At 33.3% G+C, this 24,741-nt stretch overlaps 3 protein-coding genes and 1 long non-coding RNA gene across 5 annotated transcripts; 2 read left to right on the forward strand and 2 right to left on the reverse strand.

Moving 5' to 3' along the window:
- Positions 1-5,638: 5,638 nt before the first annotated feature.
- On the reverse strand, positions 5,639-7,536 carry LOC145115110 (uncharacterized). Its single transcript, XR_013711417.1, has 3 exons — positions 7,425-7,536; positions 6,014-6,077; positions 5,639-5,724 (listed from the first exon to the last, which is right to left on the reverse strand). It is a non-coding gene; the product is annotated as an uncharacterized LOC145115110 (long non-coding RNA).
- Positions 7,537-9,979: 2,443 nt separating this feature from the next.
- On the reverse strand, positions 9,980-22,358 carry LOC145110850 (FAD-dependent oxidoreductase family protein). Of its 2 annotated transcripts, XM_079047165.1 has the most exons (10): positions 22,002-22,358; positions 21,665-21,722; positions 21,407-21,515; positions 21,171-21,315; positions 20,885-20,936; positions 20,336-20,482; positions 20,125-20,236; positions 19,752-19,878; positions 19,428-19,678; positions 9,980-10,111 (listed from the first exon to the last, which is right to left on the reverse strand). In XM_079047165.1, the coding sequence occupies exons 1-10, from the start codon at positions 22,124-22,126 to the stop codon at positions 10,107-10,109; spliced, it is 1,131 nt and encodes a 376-aa protein (XP_078903291.1). In that variant the 5' UTR covers positions 22,127-22,358; the 3' UTR covers positions 9,980-10,106. The 2 variants fall into 2 exon arrangements, with proteins under 2 accessions (XP_078903291.1, XP_078903290.1); XM_079047164.1 differs by lacking the exon at positions 9,980-10,111 and having other exon boundaries at positions 19,199-19,678.
- LOC145117793 (large ribosomal subunit protein eL39z/eL39x) lies at positions 11,352-12,372 on the forward strand. The gene is made up of 3 exons (XM_079054120.1): positions 11,352-11,466; positions 11,951-12,054; positions 12,152-12,372. Exons 1-3 carry the CDS (start codon positions 11,464-11,466, stop codon positions 12,198-12,200), a joined length of 156 nt encoding a protein of 51 aa, XP_078910246.1. The 5' UTR covers positions 11,352-11,463; the 3' UTR covers positions 12,201-12,372.
- On the forward strand, positions 14,596-19,148 carry LOC145110849 (ATPase 8, plasma membrane-type-like). The gene is made up of 7 exons (XM_079047163.1): positions 14,596-15,332; positions 15,527-15,853; positions 15,966-16,208; positions 17,155-17,557; positions 17,684-18,198; positions 18,335-18,508; positions 18,589-19,148. Exons 1-7 carry the CDS (start codon positions 14,613-14,615, stop codon positions 18,745-18,747), a joined length of 2,541 nt encoding a protein of 846 aa, XP_078903289.1. The 5' UTR covers positions 14,596-14,612; the 3' UTR covers positions 18,748-19,148.
- Positions 22,359-24,741: the final 2,383 nt, after the last annotated feature.

The raw sequence follows: 24,741 nt of genomic DNA on the forward strand, positions 1-24,741 counted from the left end.
GTGGAATTTGTTCCCAGAAAAACATGATAAATACGTTATCAAATCATTTCCGAAGAAATGTATTTCATTCATTTTCAAAACATTGGGATGTCATCGTCAATACAGAAACATAAGCATAAACAGAACTTACATTCATTTACACTAGTGATCTACATATCTTTTAAATCTCTCAGTTTAAAGTAGTTTCATATCGACACCTGTGATACAAATAAGCTTGAGTGGGTCAGGTTGGGAAACCTGGTGAGTACATAGGGTTTTCAACCCACAATAATATAATTATTATGTTTAAACAATCAAACAATCAACCCAATTACCCATCCCCATTTTCTTCATTTAATATTCCCTAAAGAATTATCTTAAGGGTCATCTCCTATGTCGTATTTACCTCTCATCTTTTTACATCACATTTCCTTATATGCTCGTTCCTAAGGCATGAATACGTAGTTACAACGTCGCCTGAACTCGTAATTCATAGTAAGGGTTAGAGTATCATCACATGAATATACAGTCACAACATCACCTGGACTCGTAATTCATCACCTACAGGTTATAAGTCTGCTGGTGTTTCCACGGGTTGTCTAGAATAGTCCGTGGTCGCCATCTATACTCTAGTAGATGACTACATCTCCAAATTGCCGGACAAGGTTATAGTATCTTTCATCCTACATCACCGATTCATCATCACCTATCCATCACCTAATTATCATCACCTTCCTATCATCACCTATCTCTCATCATTTTATTTCATCACACACCAACTATTTCATCTACCCATGTTTTATCCCAACATATTTGTAGATATAAAATAAATATATATTTAAATCATTTAAAACATGTATAAAATCATTCATACATCATAGACAACAAGTATTAAGATAATATGCACACATAGCACATAATTTATATAAAATACTTCATATATATGTGTAAGATGAAAGGGACCATGCACTCACTTGAAAAGGTGGTGATTCCGAACTCAGACAGCGCTTCGCTTCTAAAAAAATAATTTCCTTCAACGAAACCTAGTATTATTACCACTAGAGTTTAGTCTATTATTCGTCGAGACTAATTAATAGTCTAGCTATTATTACTATTATATAAGCGTTAAAAAAATACTTATATAACCCATAATAATAGCCCAAGTACTTATTATAAGCTCCTAATAATGCTACTATAATTAAATAAACGATATATTAAAAATAGCGTAGGCGTAGCTCACTTACATCGGGTTTTATAGAAAACCGGGCTTTGCTTGGAGCAGCGTTCCCGAGCCGAAAAGCTCTTCTTCTCGGAGCCGTCGACCACTCTGGGGCTTCCGCCTCGTGCTAGGGAGGTTCCCTAGGCTTTTCGGGGGGTTTCGGGGCTAGAGAGAGAGTAAAGAGAAGAAAGAATGGGAAAGGTGTGAAGAAAATGAGAGTGTGAGTGGTTCTATTTATAGGGTGAAAAATGGCTGAACTTGGTGCCACATGTCACCATCTAGTGGCAAGACTTGGGGAGAAAGCAATGGCCAAGATTGTGCCACATCACCCATTTTCGCACAACACACTTCCGACTTCTAAAATCCGTAACTTTCACATACGACCTTCGTTTTTGACGTTCTTTATATCCACGAGTAGGTAAAAATAAGATCTATAACTTTCATTTTGACTCCGTCGGCTAATTCTCGACCGATCTTAAATTTAACAGGACGAGGAGATTATACTGTTAAATGTCCGCGTAAAATTCATAACTTCTACATACGGACTTTGTTTTCGTCTGTCTTTTTACTGTTGAGTTCCTATTAATGAGATATTCAATTCTCATTTATGTCGCGTAGGCCAAAAACCGCTCGAACTAAAATTCGAGTTTCGGGTCGTGCACTGCTATGCCAAATCTTAGAAAATTCATAACTTCCTTATACGAAGTCAGATTTGGGCGTTCTTTTTTTGTATGTTCTTGGTTTAATGTATACTACATCTTTTATTTAGATCACTAAGGCTAAAAAGTCCTTTATCAAAAATTCACTATTTACGTCTCCCGATGTCGTGCCGGTTTTGCCGTAAAACTTCGACGGACCATAACTTCTTCATTATAACTCGGATTCCGGCGTTCTTTATATGTACGGAACCCTTGAGACATATTATACAACTTGGTTAAGATTATTTATTCTAAATAATATTTTGTATTATCTCTAAATTGACTAGCCCAGATCTACGGGCGTTACAGAAGAAAACTCTGTGCCACGACGTGGTGCTAGGATGCCCACGACGTGGCCATGTTGGAAGGGAATGCGCGTTTTATGGAGCCACCACGACGTGGCGTAAGGTCGCCACAACGTGACAGCTGTTCAGGACCAAGCCCACATATTTTTAGGGTTTCTCCCATATTTAAGCATCTTAACCCCCATTCTAGTCCATCTTCTTCAGTCTCCATCCCTTCATTTTGAAACCCTAGCCTCTCTTCCATGAAAATGAGCTTGGTGGCTTGATCTTGAGGTTAATGTCTTATTTTGGTGAAACTTGAAGAAGAAATAAATTCATCTTGGTGTAAGGAAGTAAGGAGCAAGCTTGGATCCAACATCTTCTTCACATTTCTGAGTTATTGGTGGTATCAAGGTCATATCTTGACCTTTGTGTTTCTTGTTTGATGTCTGAGCCTATTTTTGGATATTTTGGTCCCATTCTTGGGTACTCTTGGAGTTTGAGGAACTCCAGAGCTTGATATGGTTTTCTCATGGTCATGAACTTCTGAGTCGGTGAGAAAAAGGTCTTAGCTTGAGTGTTCTTGATCCCATGTTTGAGTTTTGGTCATATTAAGTGATTATTGGACTTAGGTCTCATGATTTTACCTTTGGATGAGGTCCTAATGGATAAAGTTGGAAACTTTATCCATTAAGTCATTGAGAAGGAGTAGATCTGGAGTTTTGGATTTAGATCTGTAAGGATTAAGTGCCTAGTGAAGAAATGGCGATTTAGACTGTTACCACGGCATGAGAAAGGTGACCATGGCGTGGTAGAGTTTGAAACCTCGACTGTTTTGTCCTGGCATGGCCACGATGTGGCCAAGGAAGGCCATGACGTGGCAATAGTTTGCATGTTGACTGTTTGACTTTGACCATTGATTGTTGACTTTTTTTTACCATTTTGACTTTTGGTCAAACTTGAGTAGAATTAAGCATGTGACTAAGGATTGATTTCGGTTTGGCTTTAGGAAGCTTGGATTGGCTGTTCTGTTGTTGAGGTGGCGGTTAAGCTTTTGATGAGTAGTTCGGGTGAGTTTGCTCATTATTGTAGGACACTAGGGATTGTATGTGCTTGTAGTCTTTGTGACTCCTGATGTATGTGTCATATGCATGTGTACCATTTTGTTATATATATATATATATATATATATATATATATATATATATATATATATATATATATATATATATATATAAATATATATATGTGTGTGTGTGTGTGAGGTGAAATAGACCTAGGGGTAAAATAGACCCGGTACAACCTTGTGATGACATATGAGTTGAAATAGACTCGGGGGTGAAATAGACCTAGGGGTGAAATAGACCCGATACAACCTTGTGCTAACATATGAGTTGAAATAGACTCGGTGGTGAAATAGATCCGGGGGTGAAATAGACTCGGTACAACCTTGGGCTGACATATGAGTTGAAATAGACTCGGGGGTGAAATAGACCCAGGGGTGAAATAGACACGGTACAACCTTGAGCTGACATATATGTATGGTATGCGGTATTTTGGGGAACTCACTAAGCTTTGTGCTTACGGTTTTGTGGTTTAAACATTTTCAGGTACTACCAGTTTTAAAAAGAAGAGTTCGGCTTGATCGCACTGCATCCCCTGAAGATTTATTCCGCAATGATTATTTATGATTTTACTTTGATGTTTTGAGAATACTTTTACTCTAATCGTCTTTTGAGATAATGTATAAATGATTTTTACTTATTTAAAAGTTTTACTCGGTATTTTTGGGACGTTACATATGTTGTATTTCCCTTAACCGAACTATAAGTCTATTTGAGTACACAATCTCTGATACTTCCTTTTATTCAATGTTTGAACATATTTGAAGCTCATTCTACTGTTCATAATGAATATATGTTTTACTTGATGAGGCATCTGACATGTTTCATAATTATCAAAGACTTTCTGCAGGTTAACGTTAATTACTCCAAGTGATATTATCTCATGCTAAAATGTTGTTTGACATGTAAAACTCATTTTCATACACAAAATATAACATACAATAACATAAAAATAAACATCACATGCATTCATTTAAAATGCGTATAAACCAAGTCATGTCTAGTAATAATTTTTGTGAGCCATCATAAGAATTATTAAGTCTTTCCTAAAGGACTTAAAGGACTCTTCAAAATGTATTCAATCTCCCACTTGTTAAGTTAACTCTTGCTTGCAAAAGCACTTCAAGTCTTTATGTTGTAAATGTTGCAACACTTAAACCATTAAGACTATAATTAAGCTAAAAACCAAGAGTAGAAGCTCATGGTTGGTATTATAGTCTCAAGTGGTTAAGTCATCTTCAAGGAGGTTATTTCTTCATCTTGTTAGATTTAAAAATAAATACAACTAGTTTAACTAATTTATTACATAAAATAAACAAATGAAAAAAAAAATACTTATTTATCTAGGATCCATTTAAAAATAAATATGATTATGATACCACTGATGAGTTTTGATACAAAGTAAAGCATAATCATTAAAATACTCTAAAGTAATGACTAGTAGAATGAGCATGAGAGACAAGGTATGGAGGTTGACAAACAACCTCCACTCCTTTAAACAACTTTCGACCATGCTATAATGTAGAAAAAGAATTGTTTAAATGTTATAAACTCAAAGTTTATAAAATAAAAACTTTGTCTTTAGGTAAAAGACTAAATGATTCAACTAATCCAAATGATTATGCATGACTTACTAAATCATATCATATGATATAATAACTAGTTATACTCTCTTATAATTATTATTTTCACAAAAAGATAATTATTCTCTAATTAAATACAAGAATTGATATTATTTATTAATAATCATATTAATAACAAATTAGTGAGTAAGCCTGTGGTGAACCACAAGTCAGTTTTTTGTATTTGGAGTGGGCTTGGTCGTTCCATCTTTTATGATGTAAAATTGGTCCATTATGAACAATTTTTGTTGTCAAAATGCTCCAATAAACCTGTGAAAATAATATATGGAAGTTGGTTGTTTAGTTTTGCTGTCAAAATGGTTATTATTTGTTGTTATAAGGATCCTTTTTTACATTAAAACATGTCATTGTTTGGCTGTGCAAAAATGTCATTTTTTGTTGTTAAAATGGTAAGAGTATTTTTCCATTGAGCATTGCTTTTGTATTTAATAAAAAAACTTCAACTTGAAAATGTTTAATATGTTCTAAAATACCAAAAAAACATGGTTTTTAACTTTTAGATTGGTATTTGTTTTCATTTAAATATGTTTGGTTTTTGATCAATTAGGAAAAAACATACGTATTTATTGTTTTTTCTTTTTGATGCAGGGGAATCCAGAACCTATTTTCATACCCACTAACATAATTCGGTTTTTTATAGCACATAAGTGAAAATGACAAAATATATTTGACACTTTTATTTTTCAATTCACCTTAAGATCCAAAAAAAGCAAACTTCTATGCAGCTTTACCATTCCTACCACCCCCATCAGCCTGATTCATCTTAATTATTGTTGGCTGCAAATGTTACCCAAAAAGAAAGTTTATAAATTTGTGTTAGATGTAGTACATTGGTATTTCTTGGTTTTACTTTGATCTAACCAAAAGTGTAATTTCTTTTTATATATATATATATATATATATATATATATATATATATATATATATATATATATATATATATATAGGATAACGTTTGTTTGTTGTACAACACCGACTACATTGTTAATCGTTTTGCTTATATATATACAATTAAACTGAAACCATGGAAAATAGAAGATGTATAGAGAGATTGATAGATTAGAACCTCGGAATGATGTGGGTGCTTATAATGTGGTTTCCAGAACCCGAAGTCGGACAAGCGAACACATCTCCATGTTTTTAAAAGCAAATAAGATAAGAAGAAATTAGTAAATTAATAACTAAAAAAAGTTACATGTTATAGTTTAAAGAAATAACTGAAAACATTTTGCTATTTTTTCATATAAAACAATTTAAAACAACGAATAAAAAATAAACACAAATGTCTTGCACTTACTTGTTGAACCTCTCATTCCTTTTAAAGTGAAGAAAGTATGTTTATAGATAATTAGATTAATGCAAAAACAAAAAAGTTGAAGCCGGTTTAGTCTGTACGGTGGATGGTATTCGGTTTCTGTACAAGACAGACAAATCATCTTAACTTTTGTCACAGGTAGTTCAACTGTAAACATAGCCAAAGCATCTTCCCTTACAATTAACTACATATTCGATCAACAGATTAGTCTCTATTGGCGATTCACATTGACTTTTTCAATTTTTTTTACTTTAAAGTTTTGTCATGTAACCCTAAGATGTTGTAATCATATATTTTAAGCTCTTGCCTTTCCAATACCAGCAACCAACCTTCATTTGTAAATCAGACCATCACTGGTACTTAGTCATACATGTGTCCCCAAAGTGCTAACCATCAATACCACCCTTATCATAAAATTGTGGTCATAAGACGTCTTTACATTTGTTATGAACCTCATGTAGTGTTTGTTTATGTATTAATTGCTATGAAATCAGTTAATCTAATTGCCACTCAAAGGAAAAATAAAAACAAATTGTATTCCTCTTTATAGCCACTCCCCCAAACAATGAATTCCAGATTTCACAAAATATAGATTTTCTCCTCTCCTGGTACGTTTATGACTTCGTTTCCATGTCTATTTGGATTTGTAAATTTAGTCAAAGATGGATCACACAAAGAATCAAGAAGTTTACCAAATGCATAATTCTGATTTCTAAGTAAGGATTTTACAAAGTAATATATAGGGGATGAGGGAAACGCCTTTGAAAGATTTTGGCAATCAAGGTAATAGAGAAAAACTATTTTTGCACTATATTCAGAAAGAGTGAAAAAAAACGATGCCTTACTATGTACGTATGAGAAAGAGAAAGAGATTGCATTTAATATACCTTATAAATCAGAAATCAAACCCTAATTGATGAAAGTGGAGACAATTCCTACACATCTTCTTAATCGCAAGCAAGTTTTGTTGCTGACTGGGATCATGATTGAAGAAGTATTTCAGAAATCAACAAAATTTTCATATCAAAGAAACCATTTTTGTCGATGTTTTTGCACATATTCAGACAGATTGGAGAAAGTTGCTGATTAGAATTGTGAATTGTTGGTAACTGTTTGTGTATGAGAGAAAGGGAGAGAGAGAAAGAGTTTTCAATTGACATACCTTATGAATCGGAAGTGTTGGTGTCGAAATTGTAAGTGCTTGGAGGAAAGACGAGGGAAGCGTCAAATGAAGAGGCTCGAAAACGAATTAGGAAGGAATTCAAAGAATGTGGAGAAACATATGTAATATGATGATGGTGGGAATATTCGATTAGGGAAGAAGGTAGTTGCAAATTTAAAAGGATGAAAAGAGTTATATTAGGGAAGAAGGCAGTTGGAAATTTAGAAGGATGAAAAGAGTCAATGTGTAGATATTGTTGTGGTTAAAATTTGAAACGGGTGAACTTTACAGTTCATAATCGTGAAGGGTTTTAATATATGTATATAATATACAAAATGTGCAAACTTGATAAAGGTGTTACCATATAGGATCATATATTATTAGCAATATCACTCAATAATGATTATTGGTCATATAGATTCAATAAAAAGGTTCGGGTTCTTGTTTTTTCGATTGGTGTTAAAGAAGTGTGCAAGGCTCCCAAAAAACGAGTTAAAGTCACCAAAGTCTTTTTCTTTTTGAAATTAATGTATCATTAAACTAGAAACTTGTTGATTTCTTTTGATTTGGTTGGTGTAGCTTTTGATCTCGGAACAATAACAACTTCGTGTCTTCCCTTTTTTCTTATCTCTTCAAATGTAATATAGCAAAAGCCTAAATGAAGACTTTCCCTTATGAACTCTTATACCTTGAATTTTGAACAATCAACTTTCATGCCTTTGGATGTTTCTTTTATCCTATTTGATAGTGTGTTTCAAAAGCATAAAAGACCTTAATAAACTTGAACTTGGACATTTAATTGGGCTCTTTAATATTGCAATGTGATTTGTTTCACTTGATCCTTTTTTTTATTGTTGAACTTTGAATAACCAAACCTGTTTATTTTCACAATAAGAACATTCATGACAAAACCTGCGCACGCGAACCATATCCGTCAATTCCTTATTAAAAACATATATGGACTTCATAAAATGAAGACCAACTCTTACCAAAACATGTGGAATAGGTTACAGGGAACCTGTGAATCACGGGTTGTACTTGCAATAACAAGTAAAATAAAATTCGTTAATTCAATTGCAAAGCACAATGTTTTATATTTTGATTTTCATAAAAAGAAAATCAACTCCCACCAACCCATGGAATAGGCGGAGGGGAACCAAGAGACTATGGTTGCACATGTGATGAAAAGTGGTGATACAAGCCGTCAATTCATATCAAAGAGTTTGTAAAAAGCTATATTTGGATTTCATGAGATGAAAATCAACTCTTACCAATACCCGTTCGAATAGGCGGTGGGGACCTAAGAAACTTAGGCGAACTTGTAAAAACAAGTTAATGAGTTGTCAATTCGTTAAGAACTTTGGACTACATAAAAGAAAGTTCAACTCCCACCAACCTATTGAATAGGCTACGAGGGACCTACCAAAGGAGGTCTACCCAACTGAATGAGACAAAGAAACATCAACAAGGAGATTTGAAATCCATCACGAAATTTAACGTAAATTTGTCTTTTTATTCTTAAAAACTATATTTTTTTTTTAAAACTGGAGGTAAAAATAGGTTTTTTAAATCATTTAGTGAACGCAAAATGGGCATTAAACATGATTACCTAATTTATGTAGTGATATTATGGTTGATTACCCTCTCTTAAACTCTTTTGAAAATATGAATATTTTGAGAATTAAAAACTATGGAACCGTTTTCAACAAAATGATTTATTGAATACGTTAAAGACTTTTATATGGTTTTAAATTATTAAACCAAAATAGAGTGATTCATATGCTATTTTTTTAGCTTATTGCAATTTATTGTTTGATGAGATCATATACGTAGTTTATAGTATCTTATAAACCATTTTTTTTATAAGTTATTTTAGATAACATTGTTTCACTAGGTTTTCAGCTAGCATGTCAAACATAACTAAAAAGTGATATACATTTATATTTTTTTATGCTTATCATTTTTTTCTTGTTTATATTTATCCATTTCTTTATTGTAAAAAATGTATGAATAAATGTGAAAACTAGTTTTAAACTTCATATTTTCATAACATTATATAACATTGAAAACATAAGCATACCATTAAAATTAAAAACTTAAAATTGGTTCATAACATTCCAAAAGTTGTAAAAAATTAAGCATATCATTTATATAAAATTTTAAAAATTGATTCATAAGATTACATAACTTGTAAAACATAAACATGCCATCAAAATGCCATATCTGAAGGCAAATTACAATAATTATAGGTGTCATTGCTATATGAATATTCTTGATCGAAGGTAGGGTATTCTTGGTTATGTATGACATATTCTTTTGTCACAAGCGGTGATGGACGATGTATTTTGTATGTAACTTTCATATCGTACTTTATTTGAAATGAACAACATTATAAATCTGAAATTGGTGCCATATGACAGGTGATGTTTTTAATAAAGTTTTTATGGAAGCTGATATAAAAATCTTCAACTACCATCTACTTTCTTATAAAGCTTGTTTGTTTGTTTGTTTTTTTTAATCATTATTTTTTAAACAAAAAAGCTTTTGTTAAGGGTAGTAAAATAAGATGTTTATATAAAATCTACTTTTTAGGTTCTAAAAACAAAAAATTATATGTCCACAATACATCATGTGCCTTTTTTCTTGCCACATACAAAGAACCAGCTTTACTGCATAAGTTCGTTAACCTACAAAACCGGAAAAAATAAAACATTAACGTCATTAATCAGGTCCTAGTAAGTTTAATGAAAAAAATAGTTGTTTACATTGACTCTTAAAATATATAGATTCAACATTTTATAAATCAAGAAATAAATTACTCAAAATTTTCAATAATATTTTGAATTTAATTAGCTCTTAAACAAATTATCTAAATATAATACAATAGTAACAATTTTTATCCTAAGTTAGAAAAGAAAAGATATAGCTAAGTTTTTGCAAGTGATTGTGATCAAGCATAACATACTTTTGAGTTTTGTGTGCATATTTTACGAAATATTTTTGTTATTAACACGTGACCAAGTCATAATTTTTTTTTAAACGGCATAATTTTTATTAAGAATAGAAAAATACTAGAAAATAACAAACCCTTTTAACATCTTCAAAATCATATCTAATTCAATTGTTTTCATTAATATACCGTTTTAATGTGCAAATAGCAAATATGGCAAAACAATTTACATAATCAAAAGTGCGTATTTAACATGTTTACATAACGTACACTTATCTTTTGTTAAATCTAAAATAGGTTACCAAGTTATTTAATCTAAAGTATATTGAATATAATTAACTACAAAGTAAATAAATTATATAATTAAAAAAAATATAATTAATTTTCAATTTAAATTTGAAAAAAATAGTCTAGCTAGGATTCTTTTAGCTAGGATTCTTTAAGAGACTAAAACACTGCACTCAAATTATGTACATAGGTCGCAAAGAAATACTTTGTTAATTTTATATTTAGTGAAGACTTACTTTGTTAAATTTATATTTAGTGAAGACTTGTGGCCAAATACATTTACGTATAGTTAAACTCAAATCACAATCGATAGTTTTAGTCATCAATCATTAAATCTATCTCATCACCATATATTGAAATTGTTTGTTATAAAAGTAAAGACTATTATAGTGTTATTGATTTTTAAATTTGGATTACGAAATTAAAAATTAAGAAAAAGTTGATCGCAGTTATTTGCATTTTATCCATAGAGTAATAGATATGGCCTTTTGAATAAGTGAAATGTAGTCTTTAGAAGTACAAAAAATTAGTCGTTATTCAGCCAAAAATTGTTTTAAAGAATATATTGATTACAAAAATTATTTTTTCAAATAAAAATTACTTACTTATTTATTATTATTATTTTTTTCAAAATCGACCATTTTAAAGTTTAAACCCTAATTGGGCTTCTTCGACATAGCCCACCCAAAACCAGAACAAAACCCTAGCTACATATAACCTCTGTCATAGCGGCCACCATCTTAAGCGAACCATAGAAGATCCGAAGAAGTAGGGCTCTTGTGCTCTCCGAAGACGAACGCCATGGTAATCTATTCTATCTTTTCTTCACCCTCATGTTAAAAATTGCTGATCGTAACTACAAATCGTAGATAGTTTCTTCCTTTTAGATCAATTTCAGAACTCGAAATTATGTAACTCTAATTCTGTTTTGGTTATAAGAAACCACTACGCACTACCTTCGATGAAGATTCTAGACTCTTGTTTTTTCGTTACTTAAGTTTTCAGTGTTTTACTGGTTGCGGTTGTTCGTTTAGGGTTATAAGAGAGATATTTGCTAAATAACTTAAGGTTTCAACGCTGTAGTGTAATATAAATTCGAGAACAGAATCTCCATCGCAGATTCTGTGAGTTGGACCTAAATTTTCTGTATATCGATTGTTGCAATGGGCTAAAAGCATGTAGAAAATGAGATGCTCTGTCCGCTCTGGTTCGAGCAGTCCATGAGTATTTATCTTTGAGCTCATAGAATTCGTATGAACAATCATAAAAATGTTTAGTTTTGAAACAGCCTTCACACAAATCATTCATGATCAAGAAGAAGCTCGCAAAGAAGATGAGGCAGAACAGGCCCATTCCTCACTGGATTCGCATGAGGACTGACAACACAATCAGGTCAAATTAATTTCTCCAACTTTCATCATCATTCTGAAATCCCAAATTATGATTTTGCTTTTGTATTTTTTTGTTGACATCTGTTTGTGTGATTCAGGTACAATGCAAAGCGCAGGCATTGGCGTAGAACCAAGCTTGGATTTTGAAGTGCTATTTTGTTTAATTCAATCAAGATTTTTGTTCTTGTTTTTCAATATTTAGCTTAAAGTGGATTTGAGTTTAATGTTTTTAATTTCTTGGAATTTGAAGATGTTTTTGATTTGACCTTGTTTATCATGTATCTTAAATGATGTTAGGCTGATTGTTGTTTTGATCTAACTTGTTCTTAATCCAATCCATTTTTGAGAGTAGTAGGAGATAATCAAAGGAATCTTTCAGAGAGTTTGTGTTTCTGATCTTTTGACAAATCAATAGTAATGTTTAATAGAAAGAATAATATTATAATGTTTGACGTCTGTGAAACCATAAGCACAAAATTAACCACTTTTTATAAATTCAAATATCATTTTTTTTTCTGGTTTCATTGGTAGTGTGCTTATTTTTATTTAGACTTGATGTAGTGGTAGGGAGTGGTGGATTGTAGATTATGCTCACATTGGTAGTGTCCAGTCCTTCATGTCTTAACTATGACACGCAATGTGTCTGATCACTCATCACTTCATTTTTTTTTGTCATAGAGAAACTCAAAGGAAATTTTCACAATTTTTGTTTTAAACATTAGATTAATTAAGTCAACTGGATAAACTAGAATTATCAACAACATACCAAAAGCTCTTAGGTGTATTAAATTCTTTATCCAATGAAGTACCATCGCGTAATCCGAATGAGACTTTGAAGGTCGTATTTTGGATTTTAGCATTTCCATAAAAACCAAACACGAACAATGGAAAAGTATAAATAAGAGAACTAGAACAAGGGTCTTCTAATATTGTCCAAGAGTACAGACAAATTTCATGGAAAGGCAATGTTTGCATACCATTCTCTACTGAAGAGTGGAAAGAATAGGGGTTTACAATAGAGTCGATAGGGAACAGTTTTAAAAGTGGAGAAACAAAAATAAATACTTTGAGCTAAAGGAAGACAGGAAGTGCATATACCAATACCACAAAAGAAACATAGGAGACACCTATCATAGTCTTATATACATTTTTTTCATCAAAAAAAGTATTTGCCTATGTTTTGTTTGATTCATGTGTGAGTAGAAGTTTTTTGTTTCCACTTTTTGACACTATTTGAATATAGAAAGCTAAGAAATTAGATGTGAAGAGATCGATTGGAATGAAAAAGTTGCATGTTTAGATAATCTAAAAGAATGAAGTTGCTACCATACAAATTTGTTAACCTTGAATTAAAAATGCTACAGTTATTTTTATTTTTTTAGAAATCGTTTTCATAAAATAAAGTTAAGTTTTTATATTCAATTTTCAACGAAAATTTTATAAAATAAGTTTGGTAGAAATCGGTAGAGTTTTCTTTTTCCATATTATTTAAAATCTTCCGAAAACTATAAAAATTATTTTTCTAATTTACATACAATTTGAAACAAAAAAAAATCACTTTTTTGGATTTTTTTTTTAAAACTGCATCAACCAAATGCGTTTTCAAAATTTTTATTTTTATTAGAAAATTTTCAAAAAAAAACTGAAAAGATTTCCACAATCAAACATACCCTAAGATTAACAAAATTTATAATTTCTATGTGAAATGAAGAACTTGATAAAATGTTTGGTAAAAACAAAAATAAAGTTTGTAAGATGTTTGGTTTGATAACAAATATGGTGTAGGTTATGCCATCCATAACTTGCTTCAACTTCCACCACCACACTGAAATTAATCATACTTGTGAAATCGGTTTATGATGATAATTCATTTTTGCATGATAAGAATGAGATTTTTTTTGTTAAACATAGTACTCATAATATTCATGCTAGATAAAAACAGAAAAACAGAAATGTTGTTAGAAATAAACCTTATATGTAAAGCATGCATACTTCACCACCTTATTTATTTGCATGCTAGAAATTTTAATAGTAATAATTATGTCACGCAAATACAATAAAGATAACATGTAAAATAGATATCCCATGCATAATAGGACTTAAAACATAAAAAATAATCTAGGGACAATAATCAAACGTATCAAATATCAAATAAAAACCTCACAAAATATATATAAAATGAATGAGCACATGTTATGTTGTTACATGGTATACTAACCTAACAAAATATCAAACATATCAAATAAAACCTCACACGTAAATGAAGGACCGAGCTTCCTGGAAGCAAATAATGGATTACCCCTAGTTCCTAATTGCAGGGATGAAAGAAAGAAACTAAAAGCGACTCATCTTGAAAACCAGAAGATACGAAGCAAGTATTTCTTTTTTAGATAAAAGGGGCTTCTGCAATTCCCTCTCATCGTCTCCTAAAAAAGCCTCTACTATGTCCGCAAGCATGGTGGAGCCTCTCTGAAGAGGGATTTTAGAGAGGCCCGATTTTATCTTAAAATCTTTATTGCTTTATTTTTCATTTAATTGAATTTAGTATTTTCTATAACCATGGCTGATAATTCCATGGATCAAATAAAAAATAACGAAGTTGATCTTGAGAAAATCCCTATCGAAGAATTGTTCAAGAGCTTAAAGTGTAGCAGAGATGGGTTGAGCGACGATGAAGGTGCGAGAAGGCTCGAAATATTTGGCCCCAATAAGCTCCAGGAGAAAAAGGAAAGCAAACTCCTCAAATTTCTAGGGTTCATGTGGAATCCCCTTTCATGGGTGATGGAAATTGCAGCGATCATGGCGATTGTTTTGGCCAATGGTGGTGGTCGGCCGCCGGATTGGCCGGATTTTGTAGGCATCGTTGTGCTTCTTCTGATCAACGCAACCATCAGTTTTGTCGAGGAAAATAATGCCGGAAACGCCGCCTCCGCCCTGATGGCGAGCCTGGCTCCCAAGTGTAAAATTTTGAGAAACGGGAAATGGAGGGAGGAGGAGGCTTCTGTCTTGGTGCCCGGAGATATGATATGCGTAAAGCTGGGAGATATTATTCCGGCCGACGCTCGTCTCCTTGAAGGTGACATGTTAAAGATCGACCAAGCTGCACTTACCGGAGAATCGCTGCCTGTGACTAAGAACACCGGTGACGCTGTGTACTCCGGGTCGACGTGTAAGCAGGGAGAGATTGAGGCTGTTGTCATCGCCACCGGCGTCCGTACGTTTTTTGGCAAGGCTGCACACCTTGTGGATAGCACTAATCAATCTGGTCATTTCCAACAGGTACAACGTACAAGTGCTTATGCATGCATCTTGCATCTTCTTTTTTAATGCCAAAATACAAAAAAATAAAATAAAAGAGTATATATTATATATTTTTATCAATTGATGCACGTGACACTTTTCCAAGTAATGCTACAAGTGCTTAATGCATGTACCATTTTTTTTTCTGATTAGAAATTCCACATGTTGATTAGGTATTAACCGACATTGGTAACTTCTGTATATGTTCGATTGCGGTTGGAATGGTGATCGAGATTATAGTGATATATCCGATTCAACGAAGAGCATATAGAGACGGTATTGATAATCTATTGGTTCTTCTGATTGGAGGGATTCCGATTGCCATGCCTACAGTGTTATCTGTAACAATGGCAATCGGGGCCCACCACCTTTCACAACAAGGTGCCATCACCAAGCGAATGACCGCCATTGAGGAAATGGCAGGCATGGATATTCTTTGTAGTGATAAAACAGGCACCCTCACTCTTAACAAATTGAGTGTCGACAAGAACTTAATCGAGGTTCACTTTTGGTGTTTTGTTTTGAATTATCTGATTATTATTGCAGCTTAAAGCTGCAATAATCAGCTTGGACAAACACGGATTATATGATTATTTGGGAATCAAATAATAGGTATTTGCCAAGGATTGTGACAAGGATACAGTGGTATTGTATGGTGCTCGGGCTTCGAGGACTGAAAACCAGGACGCGATTGATGCGTCCATGGTCAACATGTTGGCTGACCCAAAAGAAGCACGAGCGGGAATCAAAGAGGTTCATTTTCTTCCGTTTAATCCCGTGGATAAGCGTACGGCCATCACTTACATTGACGATCATGGGGATTGGCATCGATCTAGCAAGGGTGCACCGGAAGAAGTAACGAATCACTTTCTTTGTTTGTCTTTTCTAATGCAACATATTTTCACAATTGTTTTTTATATATATATTTTTCGATTTAGTTACTAAATTGTTTTATTTGCTAATTAAAATATTATAAAATTTTCTTCCTTTTTAAAATAATCATTTTTCCAGTTATCTGGTTTCAGCAAATGCAACATATTTTCACAATATCGATTTTGCTATTAAACTTTAAAAAAAAAAATTATGAATGACTAACTCGACAAAAATTAATAGAATAGTTTTGTGATTAATAAATCGCTTGTTTATTCTGCATTCTCTATCGCATTTAATATCAAGCAAAATGCAACAAAAAAAAAAAAAGACATTTGTAATTTTACTATTTTATCGATTCAACTGGTTAATTCTTATATCGAAGAGATTAAACCATTATAACTTTTTTTTTTTCTAATGAGTAAACTACTACTTTTACTATTTTACCATTTTAACGGGTAAACTACAACTTTTATGACTATCATAACAATAAATCATTAGTTAAATCGATAAAAATAATAATTAATAATTGAGAGACAACCAATAATAAGATAATAAAATTATGTTGTGTTTATTGGTAGTTTGCCGGGGCAACTGACTTTTAAATGGTAAAAAATTATAATGACTGAATGAATACAGAAAATGGTTTAGTCATTGAACTATTATCGTTTTCTTTAAGACGATTATAACAATCGTTTAATGGAAAATCGAAAAGACAGTAAAAACAAATATATAATCTTTGTGACTCTAAAACCGAATTTGCAAAAAAAAAGCTTTTTTAAGTCAAAATATGACTGATCAATCACTATGTAAAATAGTTAAGTGATTAAATCGATAAAATTGTAAAACTACAAAGTTTTTTATTTTTGAAAATTTCCCTTTAATATTCAATTTTCAAATTGCTAACGGATGACGGTTAAATATTATCCAGATCATCCAACTTTGTGAGCTCAAGGGCGAAACACTGAGGCGGGCTAATGATGTCATCGAGGGGTACGCAAACCGAGGTCTTCGATCATTGGGAGTTGCTCGTCAAACCGTGCCAGAGAAGTCAAAAGAGAGTGCAGGTTCACCATGGGAGTTTGTTGGATTATTGCCTCTTTTTGATCCACCAAGACACGACAGTGCCGAGACTATTCGAAAGGCTTTGGAACTTGGTGTTAAAGTTAAAATGATAACCGGAGATCAACTCGCTATTGGTAAAGAAACCGGTAGAAGACTTGGCATGGGGTCTGACATGTATCCGTCTTCTTCACTTCTTGGACAAGGTGGCAACGATGCTTCCATTGATGACCTCATCGAGAAAGCCGATGGCTTCGCCGGAGTTTTCCCCGGTAACTAATAATCCATAACTCTAAGTATAGATGAACAAAGACATGTCAAATGCAGTACAACATGTTCTGTTTTGTCATCATGGCATTTACAGTTGCAAATTAACGTAAATTTCTCCGATCTTATAGAGCACAAGTACGAGATTGTCAAGAGGTTACAACAAAGGAATCACATATGCGGTATGACCGGAGACGGTGTGAACGATGCACCCGCACTCAAGCGAGCCGACATCGGAATTGCAGTGGCCGACGCCACAGACGCTGCAAGGAGCGCCTCCGATATAATCCTGACCGAGCCCGGGCTTGGCGTGATCGTGGACGCAGTATTAACAAGCCGAGCAATCTTCCAAAGGATGAAAAACTACACGATCTATGCAGTCACAATCACCATCCGTATCGTGATGGGGTTCATGCTCCTCACACTCATATGGAGGTTTGACTTCTCGCCATTCATGATCCTCATTATCGCACTGCTTAACGATAGCACCATCATGACGATATCCACCGATCGGGTCAAGCCGTCACCCGTCCCAGATTCTTGGAAGCTTAACGAAATCTTCGCCACCGGTATCGTCCTCGGATCCTATCTCGCACTCATAACCGTCCTCTTTTTTTGGCTTACATCAAGAACCAACTTCTTCCCGGTAAGTCGTATGCTTTTTCTAGGACACTGATTTACCTTCTCCATGTTGGCTGTGGGACCGGTTATTATAACTTATTTATTTATTTATTTACAGATTTGACATTTTTAACGTTTGTAATTTATTTATAATATTTTAGAGGCTTTTTGGTGTTCACTCGCTCATCGGAAATGAGGACGAAATCACGGCGGCAGTTTACCTACAAGTGAGCATCATTAGCCAAGCCCTCATCTTTGTGACCAGGTCTCAAAGTTGGTCATTTGTCGAGCGCCCTGGCTTCTTGCTCTTACTCGCATTCGCTCTAGCCCAAATAGTAAGGACCGAAATAACATCTTTTTTTTTTTTAATTAAAAGACCAAACTACCCTCACCACCCATATTATGTTTTATACAGGTGGCTACAATGCTTGCGGTATATTCAGACTGGGATTTTGCGGAAATGAAAGGAGTTGGATGGCGATGGGCGGGAGTAATCTGGCTCTTCAGTATCATCACCTACATCCCTCTAGACATCCTCAAGTTCATCATCCATAAATCATTGAATGGAAAATAGTCAAATAGTCAATATCCAACACCGCCACACGGCGTAAGTCAATGGTGGTTGTGAAGGGATTGGCCACCCGTACACACAAAACACCGCCACAAACCACCACACTAGTACTAGTACTAGTACTACGCTAGGAAAAGTCTGAGGAAGTTATAATAGGAAAAGAAAGGAATTCAGCAAGAAATGTGAATATTTTTTTTGTTAACTTTTGATGTCCTATTTGTTGTTGTATCTGGTAGTAGGAAAGTCTTAAGGGTAGACAACTGGGATTTTGACTGGTGTAGATGAAGAGGAAACTACAAGTGAAAGTGGGTAATGCATAACAGAACCAAAGAGTATTGTAATGTAAATTCTGTATCTAATACTTTTTTGTGTTTGTAAATACTTATCTTCAATCACAAACAATCATTATATTTATAGCTAAAATTCCAATTCCCACCAATCTTGAACAAAAAAAAAAAAAAAACACTAGTACTAATAGTATCATAACTTTGGTCTCCATGAGGTGAATTCTTGGGGTATTACACCCTCATCACAAGAAATTACAGCTTGTGCCATTAATTTCCCGAGCCAAGCATGATACAAAAGACCTCGAGATCCGAGGCCTGAAAATAACCAGAATTTACTCGAATGATTTTGAGTGATGAAATCATCTATACACCCTAAAAGTGGAAGAGATCCATTACCTGTGAGAGGTGGCATTGCTCTTAGACCCGCGGATGCTCCATGAAAAACCCATTTTCTTAAGCTTGGATACACCGCAGATGCTTTAGGTAAAAGTTCTTCCAAAGCTCTAGAAGCTTCTTCCATCGACACTTTTTGTGAGTAGTTGCAAGATTTCCAGTCCCATGTGGACCCCACATGTAAATTTCGTGGATTCTGGATCGCAAGCCATGCGTCTGATAAAATCGAGGGGCTATGTTCAGGGATTTCTTCTCTGAAACATATTTTGTTAACAACACGTTCAATTTTTAATATAAAATCAATCTATTTTTTGTGCTAATTAATACCTGATGTTTTCAGGCAGATGGAAGTGGGCAGTGACACCTCTGCAAGTCCTCAATGGCAGCCTTCCGGAAAGTTCTGGAAGGAAAGTGGATCTGGCGCCTAGACATACGATAACTGCATCGTATTCCCCTAAAATGGATCATGTAAACATATTACTTATGAGAGGAAAATAGTAACATATTTTACTCTTTTTATCAATATAGACAATGTACTTTATTTTTTACCCATAATAGCAATGTACTTACATTTATTTACCAATTATGGAAATATTTAACAAGAACATCAGCAACACAGTATTACATGACATTCATAGAAAGGAACTATATATATATATATATATATATATATATATATATATATATATATATATATTACCTTCTAGTTGAAGGAGATTGTCAACAGATTTCTTGTGAAAATTTATCTCTTTTTCACCGGGGCCCACACTGGACATGTCTCTAGCTAGAGCTTCACAAGCTACATATAGGGCCTAATCAAAGTGAAATTTCTATGAAATAAAAAAAAAGGATACAAGAAACAATGGTAAGTGGTTAAAATATGTGTATATATTATATTAAAGTTTCCATACCTGAAGATAGAGTTGGGGATGTATATTTATAGCACCTTGCATATGAAAGGCCAAATTGGAAGGTACACATATGTTAGGCATTAATATCTGGGCTGCATCTTCATTGATAGACTGTATTCTGCAACTGGCAAGGGAGTTCTGAGCATTCTACTAGTAGGAAAAAATGAATTATTATGTGCCTATTAAGAGAAAAAGCAACATACTTTCAAATGTATATATGTACTTTAAAAAACTTACTTTAGTTTCTTTCTATTACATTCTTATTAAGGCATTGTGTTTTGAAAAATCTACTCAACTATAGCATTGTACTTTCAATCTTTTTTTTTTTTTCATTCTTTGGAAATTCTAGCCAATTATAATAGTTGAAATTGCTTTGTATTTGGATGACATTGCTATAATTTGGTAGATTTTTCAAAGTATAAGGTTGTAACAGGATGAAATGAAAGTAGGATGCTAATTAACAAATCAATAGAAGTAGGTTGCTATTTCTTTCATTTAGCCCTTAAGAGTATTGCATTGTGCGTTGTATTTACAATTTGGAGAACTTACTTCATTCATTATGCTCATTTTCTTCAAGCTGACTGCTGGTCTAAGGATACCCCTGAAGTGAATAAATTCAATTGTAGCTTATACTTGTTAGATATGTACACCAAGGCACAACTTTTGGACCAAAATTCTTATGAAAAATCACAATGGTAGTTAGAGATGTTATTTTTCTATCTTATCCATGTTTTTGTATCAAATGATATAAATCGTGTTTGTATGATCTTTATCTGTGTGAATGGTGATTCTAACAACTGTTATACAGAAATTCTGAGAGAATTGAGGGCAAAACCTTCTTCGTGCAATAAATTCATAAGAACTCTGAGCAATTTCTCCATTGTTGAAGCTTGATTCCTTGGTCTGTATTGCTGTTTCAGCAATTCTTAAAAGCTTTAAACTCTCTTCCCAGCACTCAGCTGCCCTCCATAAAGGCTTAACTACAGAAACAGACTTATCCAAATGTCAAAATAGAAAAGAGACATATAACTAAAAAATGAATGGAATATGTAGTGGTGAAATGATGGAGACCTTTAGGAGAATAAGGATGAAGGAGTCCTCCAGACACTCCAGAAGCACCACCCCCAATTCCAACCTCATCAAGAACATCTATGGAAATGTGCAACTCGATAGGACTATGCTGAAAAAACATTGAGAAATTGGAACTTTATTCTTCAATTTTCATGAAAATGCATGTTATATTCTTCAATTTCTATAAACAACTCAAGCTTCTTAATTCAAAACTTTCAATTATCAGACACATATACAGAGGAGAGAAAAAGTGTGTACTTCCAGCAAGTGCCATGCTACTGATAATCCAGCAAACCCCGCACCAAGTACAGCATATCTACACATGAACATAAACACTGCTTCATTACGCTCCAAACTTAAATTCTAATTTACAAAAATTCGTTTCTTAATGAGAGTTCAGTTTGTTATAACTAGTCCAATTGAGACTATGAAGCTCAAAATTAGGACGCGCAATTTAGGTTTTGGAGCTTAAAGAAGCTTTTACTTCAATGATTATCAGTTTTTTGGCTTCAACCACGGCGATTTTAGTAGGTCTTAACGTTAACAAGTAATCTGCAACAGACACCTAAAGATATTACAATCAGACTATATTTACCTGAGAGACTGTTGATGAAGATGAGAGGAAGAAGAAAAATCCACCACCGGAGATTGGTGTTTTCCAATACGCATAAGTTGTGAGGTTTTGCCTATTACCGAAAAATTTGAATGCAAAGACAGCATCTTCTACGATTTTTGATAGTGGTCGTCGCCACCGCCGGCGTAATCCCTCCGACGAGGGGTCTGGTTTGAAGATAGGATGACCCTAACTACCAGTTACTACTCTAAGCGGCCGGACTTCCAGTCCGGGTCCGATCTCCAAATTCAATGAACCGCCGGTCTCTATCGGTCTCAAGTCGAACCGGTATCGGTCCTATATCAGTCTCCCGATGGCTACTAGACGGACCGGGTCGGTCTCCAATGGTACAACGTCTATATTTTCTCCTTTTTTTTTTTTTTTTTTTTTTTTTTTTTTTTTCTTCCCCAAAACTCATCTTATGAGTACCCCATACTTCCTAACCATTTTCTTACCCGATCACTATTGTCTCTTAAAATCTCTCTAGAATTCCATCATACTTTTAAATCTATAATCTTATGATTCCAAAGAATAGAGAAATATGGGGAGGCGAATCTAGTTCTTGTGTCGCTTCAAAAGTTTGTAGTTTTGATTTGTTGTTACCATTTGAGGAAGTTAGCAAAATAACCCGTACCGCGACAATTTGGATTAAGTATACGCAAATCCGACAACAAATTAAATTGTTTTCTAGATGCAATTGATGTAGCTTTGTTATTTTCGACTTCAATAGCAATTTCATACGACATGATGTAAATTTTTGTAAATCTAATTATCACTTTTATAGTTTACTTAATTTATAAGGTGTTTTTTTTTTGGATACTACTATAAATACCATCATTCCTAGTTGCACCTCCTAAAGTCAATCAAATCAATTGATTTGTTGGTCCCCGACCGAGTTAAATTGACTATCTTATAATAGGTGTAGATTAGCATACTTTTTGTCTTTTTTATGTGTGTTAAGTCTAATATTAATCTCCGATTAGTCCTTAGACGGTAGGTTGTCGTTTCAGTCACACCTAATAATCATGTCTAATAAACACTTTTAAGTGTTTTGATAGAAAAACTTTATAAGTAACTTAAAGTTCATTTTTTTAGGTTTTCGTGCTCATTGGTAGTTATATATTGGAAATAGTCAATGATACCGACCTTGTAAATTTAATTACCAACAGGTGCAACAATATCTATGTAACGTCACAAATTTCAAACTAAAATTTTCATTTTGGGATAGAATATAATATCAAACTTCGTTCCAAAAGTAATATAAAACTCATTTGTTAAAAGCTAAAAAAACATAGTTTCCAAAACACTATAAAAACATAGTTTCTAAAAATAATATGAAAACCCTATCGTTCCGTCGCCAATCCTCAAACATTATGCTTTGTTCTTCTAATTTATATAATTAACTATAATAGTTGTTTAGAAATAAATAATTTATGTTTTATTAAGTATAATAGTCATTTAGAAATAATTAATAGGTATTAAATATAGATTTGTAGCTAGCTATCGTGATACTTTTTTTTCTTTATATTACTTGTGTCTCTTTTTTATTTAGTTATTGCTTTTTTTCTTGATAATTTAATATATGTATATCAATAATCATTAGTTAATCGAAGAAATAAGAACATTACAATTTCCAAAAAAAAAATGTGTGAAGAAAAGAGGGAGATTGCGGGGGCATGAGTAGATGTCATTTCAATTTGGAGTTTAAACCAGGTCAAAAGTGGTTTTGACTTAGTAAAATGGTTTTGACATGTGTAATTCGGGTGCCAATAACAACACCCTTCAAATTCACTTATGAATGAAATTTCACAAGAATTTCATCCATCCGAGCACAAAGAAGTGCTTGGAGATGGAACTTATAAGTTATGGACCATAGTTATTTCTATTGGTTATAGTGAGGATGACTGGAGTGGAATTATGTATACAACAAATTATTAGCACATATATTCATTGATTTATGAAGACTTGTTCAACAACATAAATCATCTAGTAAACTACTTTAGATCAGATTGTGGGGTAACTAAAATGTTGGTTTAATATGACAAACACTACTTTTATCATTCCAACAACTATTATCGTCCATATTTATGGTCATCATTATATGAATGTTGATTTACAAAGAGTATCAAATGCCTACTATTGTACCACTATGGTGGAACTCTTTCACTCTTTAATTGATCCCATTAAAATGGCAGCCAACAATTAGTTCTTGAACCTTAAGAACACCAACCTTTTTTTTTTTTTGAACACCAATCTGACCTCGAATTTTTGTTAACCACTTGATGTGATTACTTTGAACTCCACCTCAACCCAAAATTTCTTTGTAAATTGATCCCAAAAATGATACACACACTCAAAGAAGACAAACTCGAATTAAACTTGCAATTAACAATTTCGATCAGCCAGCTATCCTTAAGACCACATTAAAAGTTGAGTTCTGAAAATTGATGTTGCCTTAATTTTGATCGATTATCATCTGTGAAGTTGCAATTAAAAACCGTCCAAATGGTTGAAGTTGGCCCTGGTATTAGGAATAATCCTGAAATCTTATGTATAAAGTATAAACCAACTCAATATTTTTTGGGCAATCACACACATTCCATTCCAACTTGCTATCAAACACATACAGATACAAACCAATAATGATTTTTCACTGCTAACCAAAAACCACCTTAGAAACAAACAGATAACATCTGGACTACGACCTTAAGCAGACATTTCT

The sequence above is a fragment of the Lactuca virosa genome, chromosome 5 (genome assembly GCF_052849685.1).
Source record: "Lactuca virosa cultivar CGN04683 chromosome 5, Lactuca_virosa_CGN04683_v6, whole genome shotgun sequence".
In the NCBI taxonomy this organism is placed as follows: domain Eukaryota; kingdom Viridiplantae; phylum Streptophyta; class Magnoliopsida; order Asterales; family Asteraceae; genus Lactuca; species Lactuca virosa.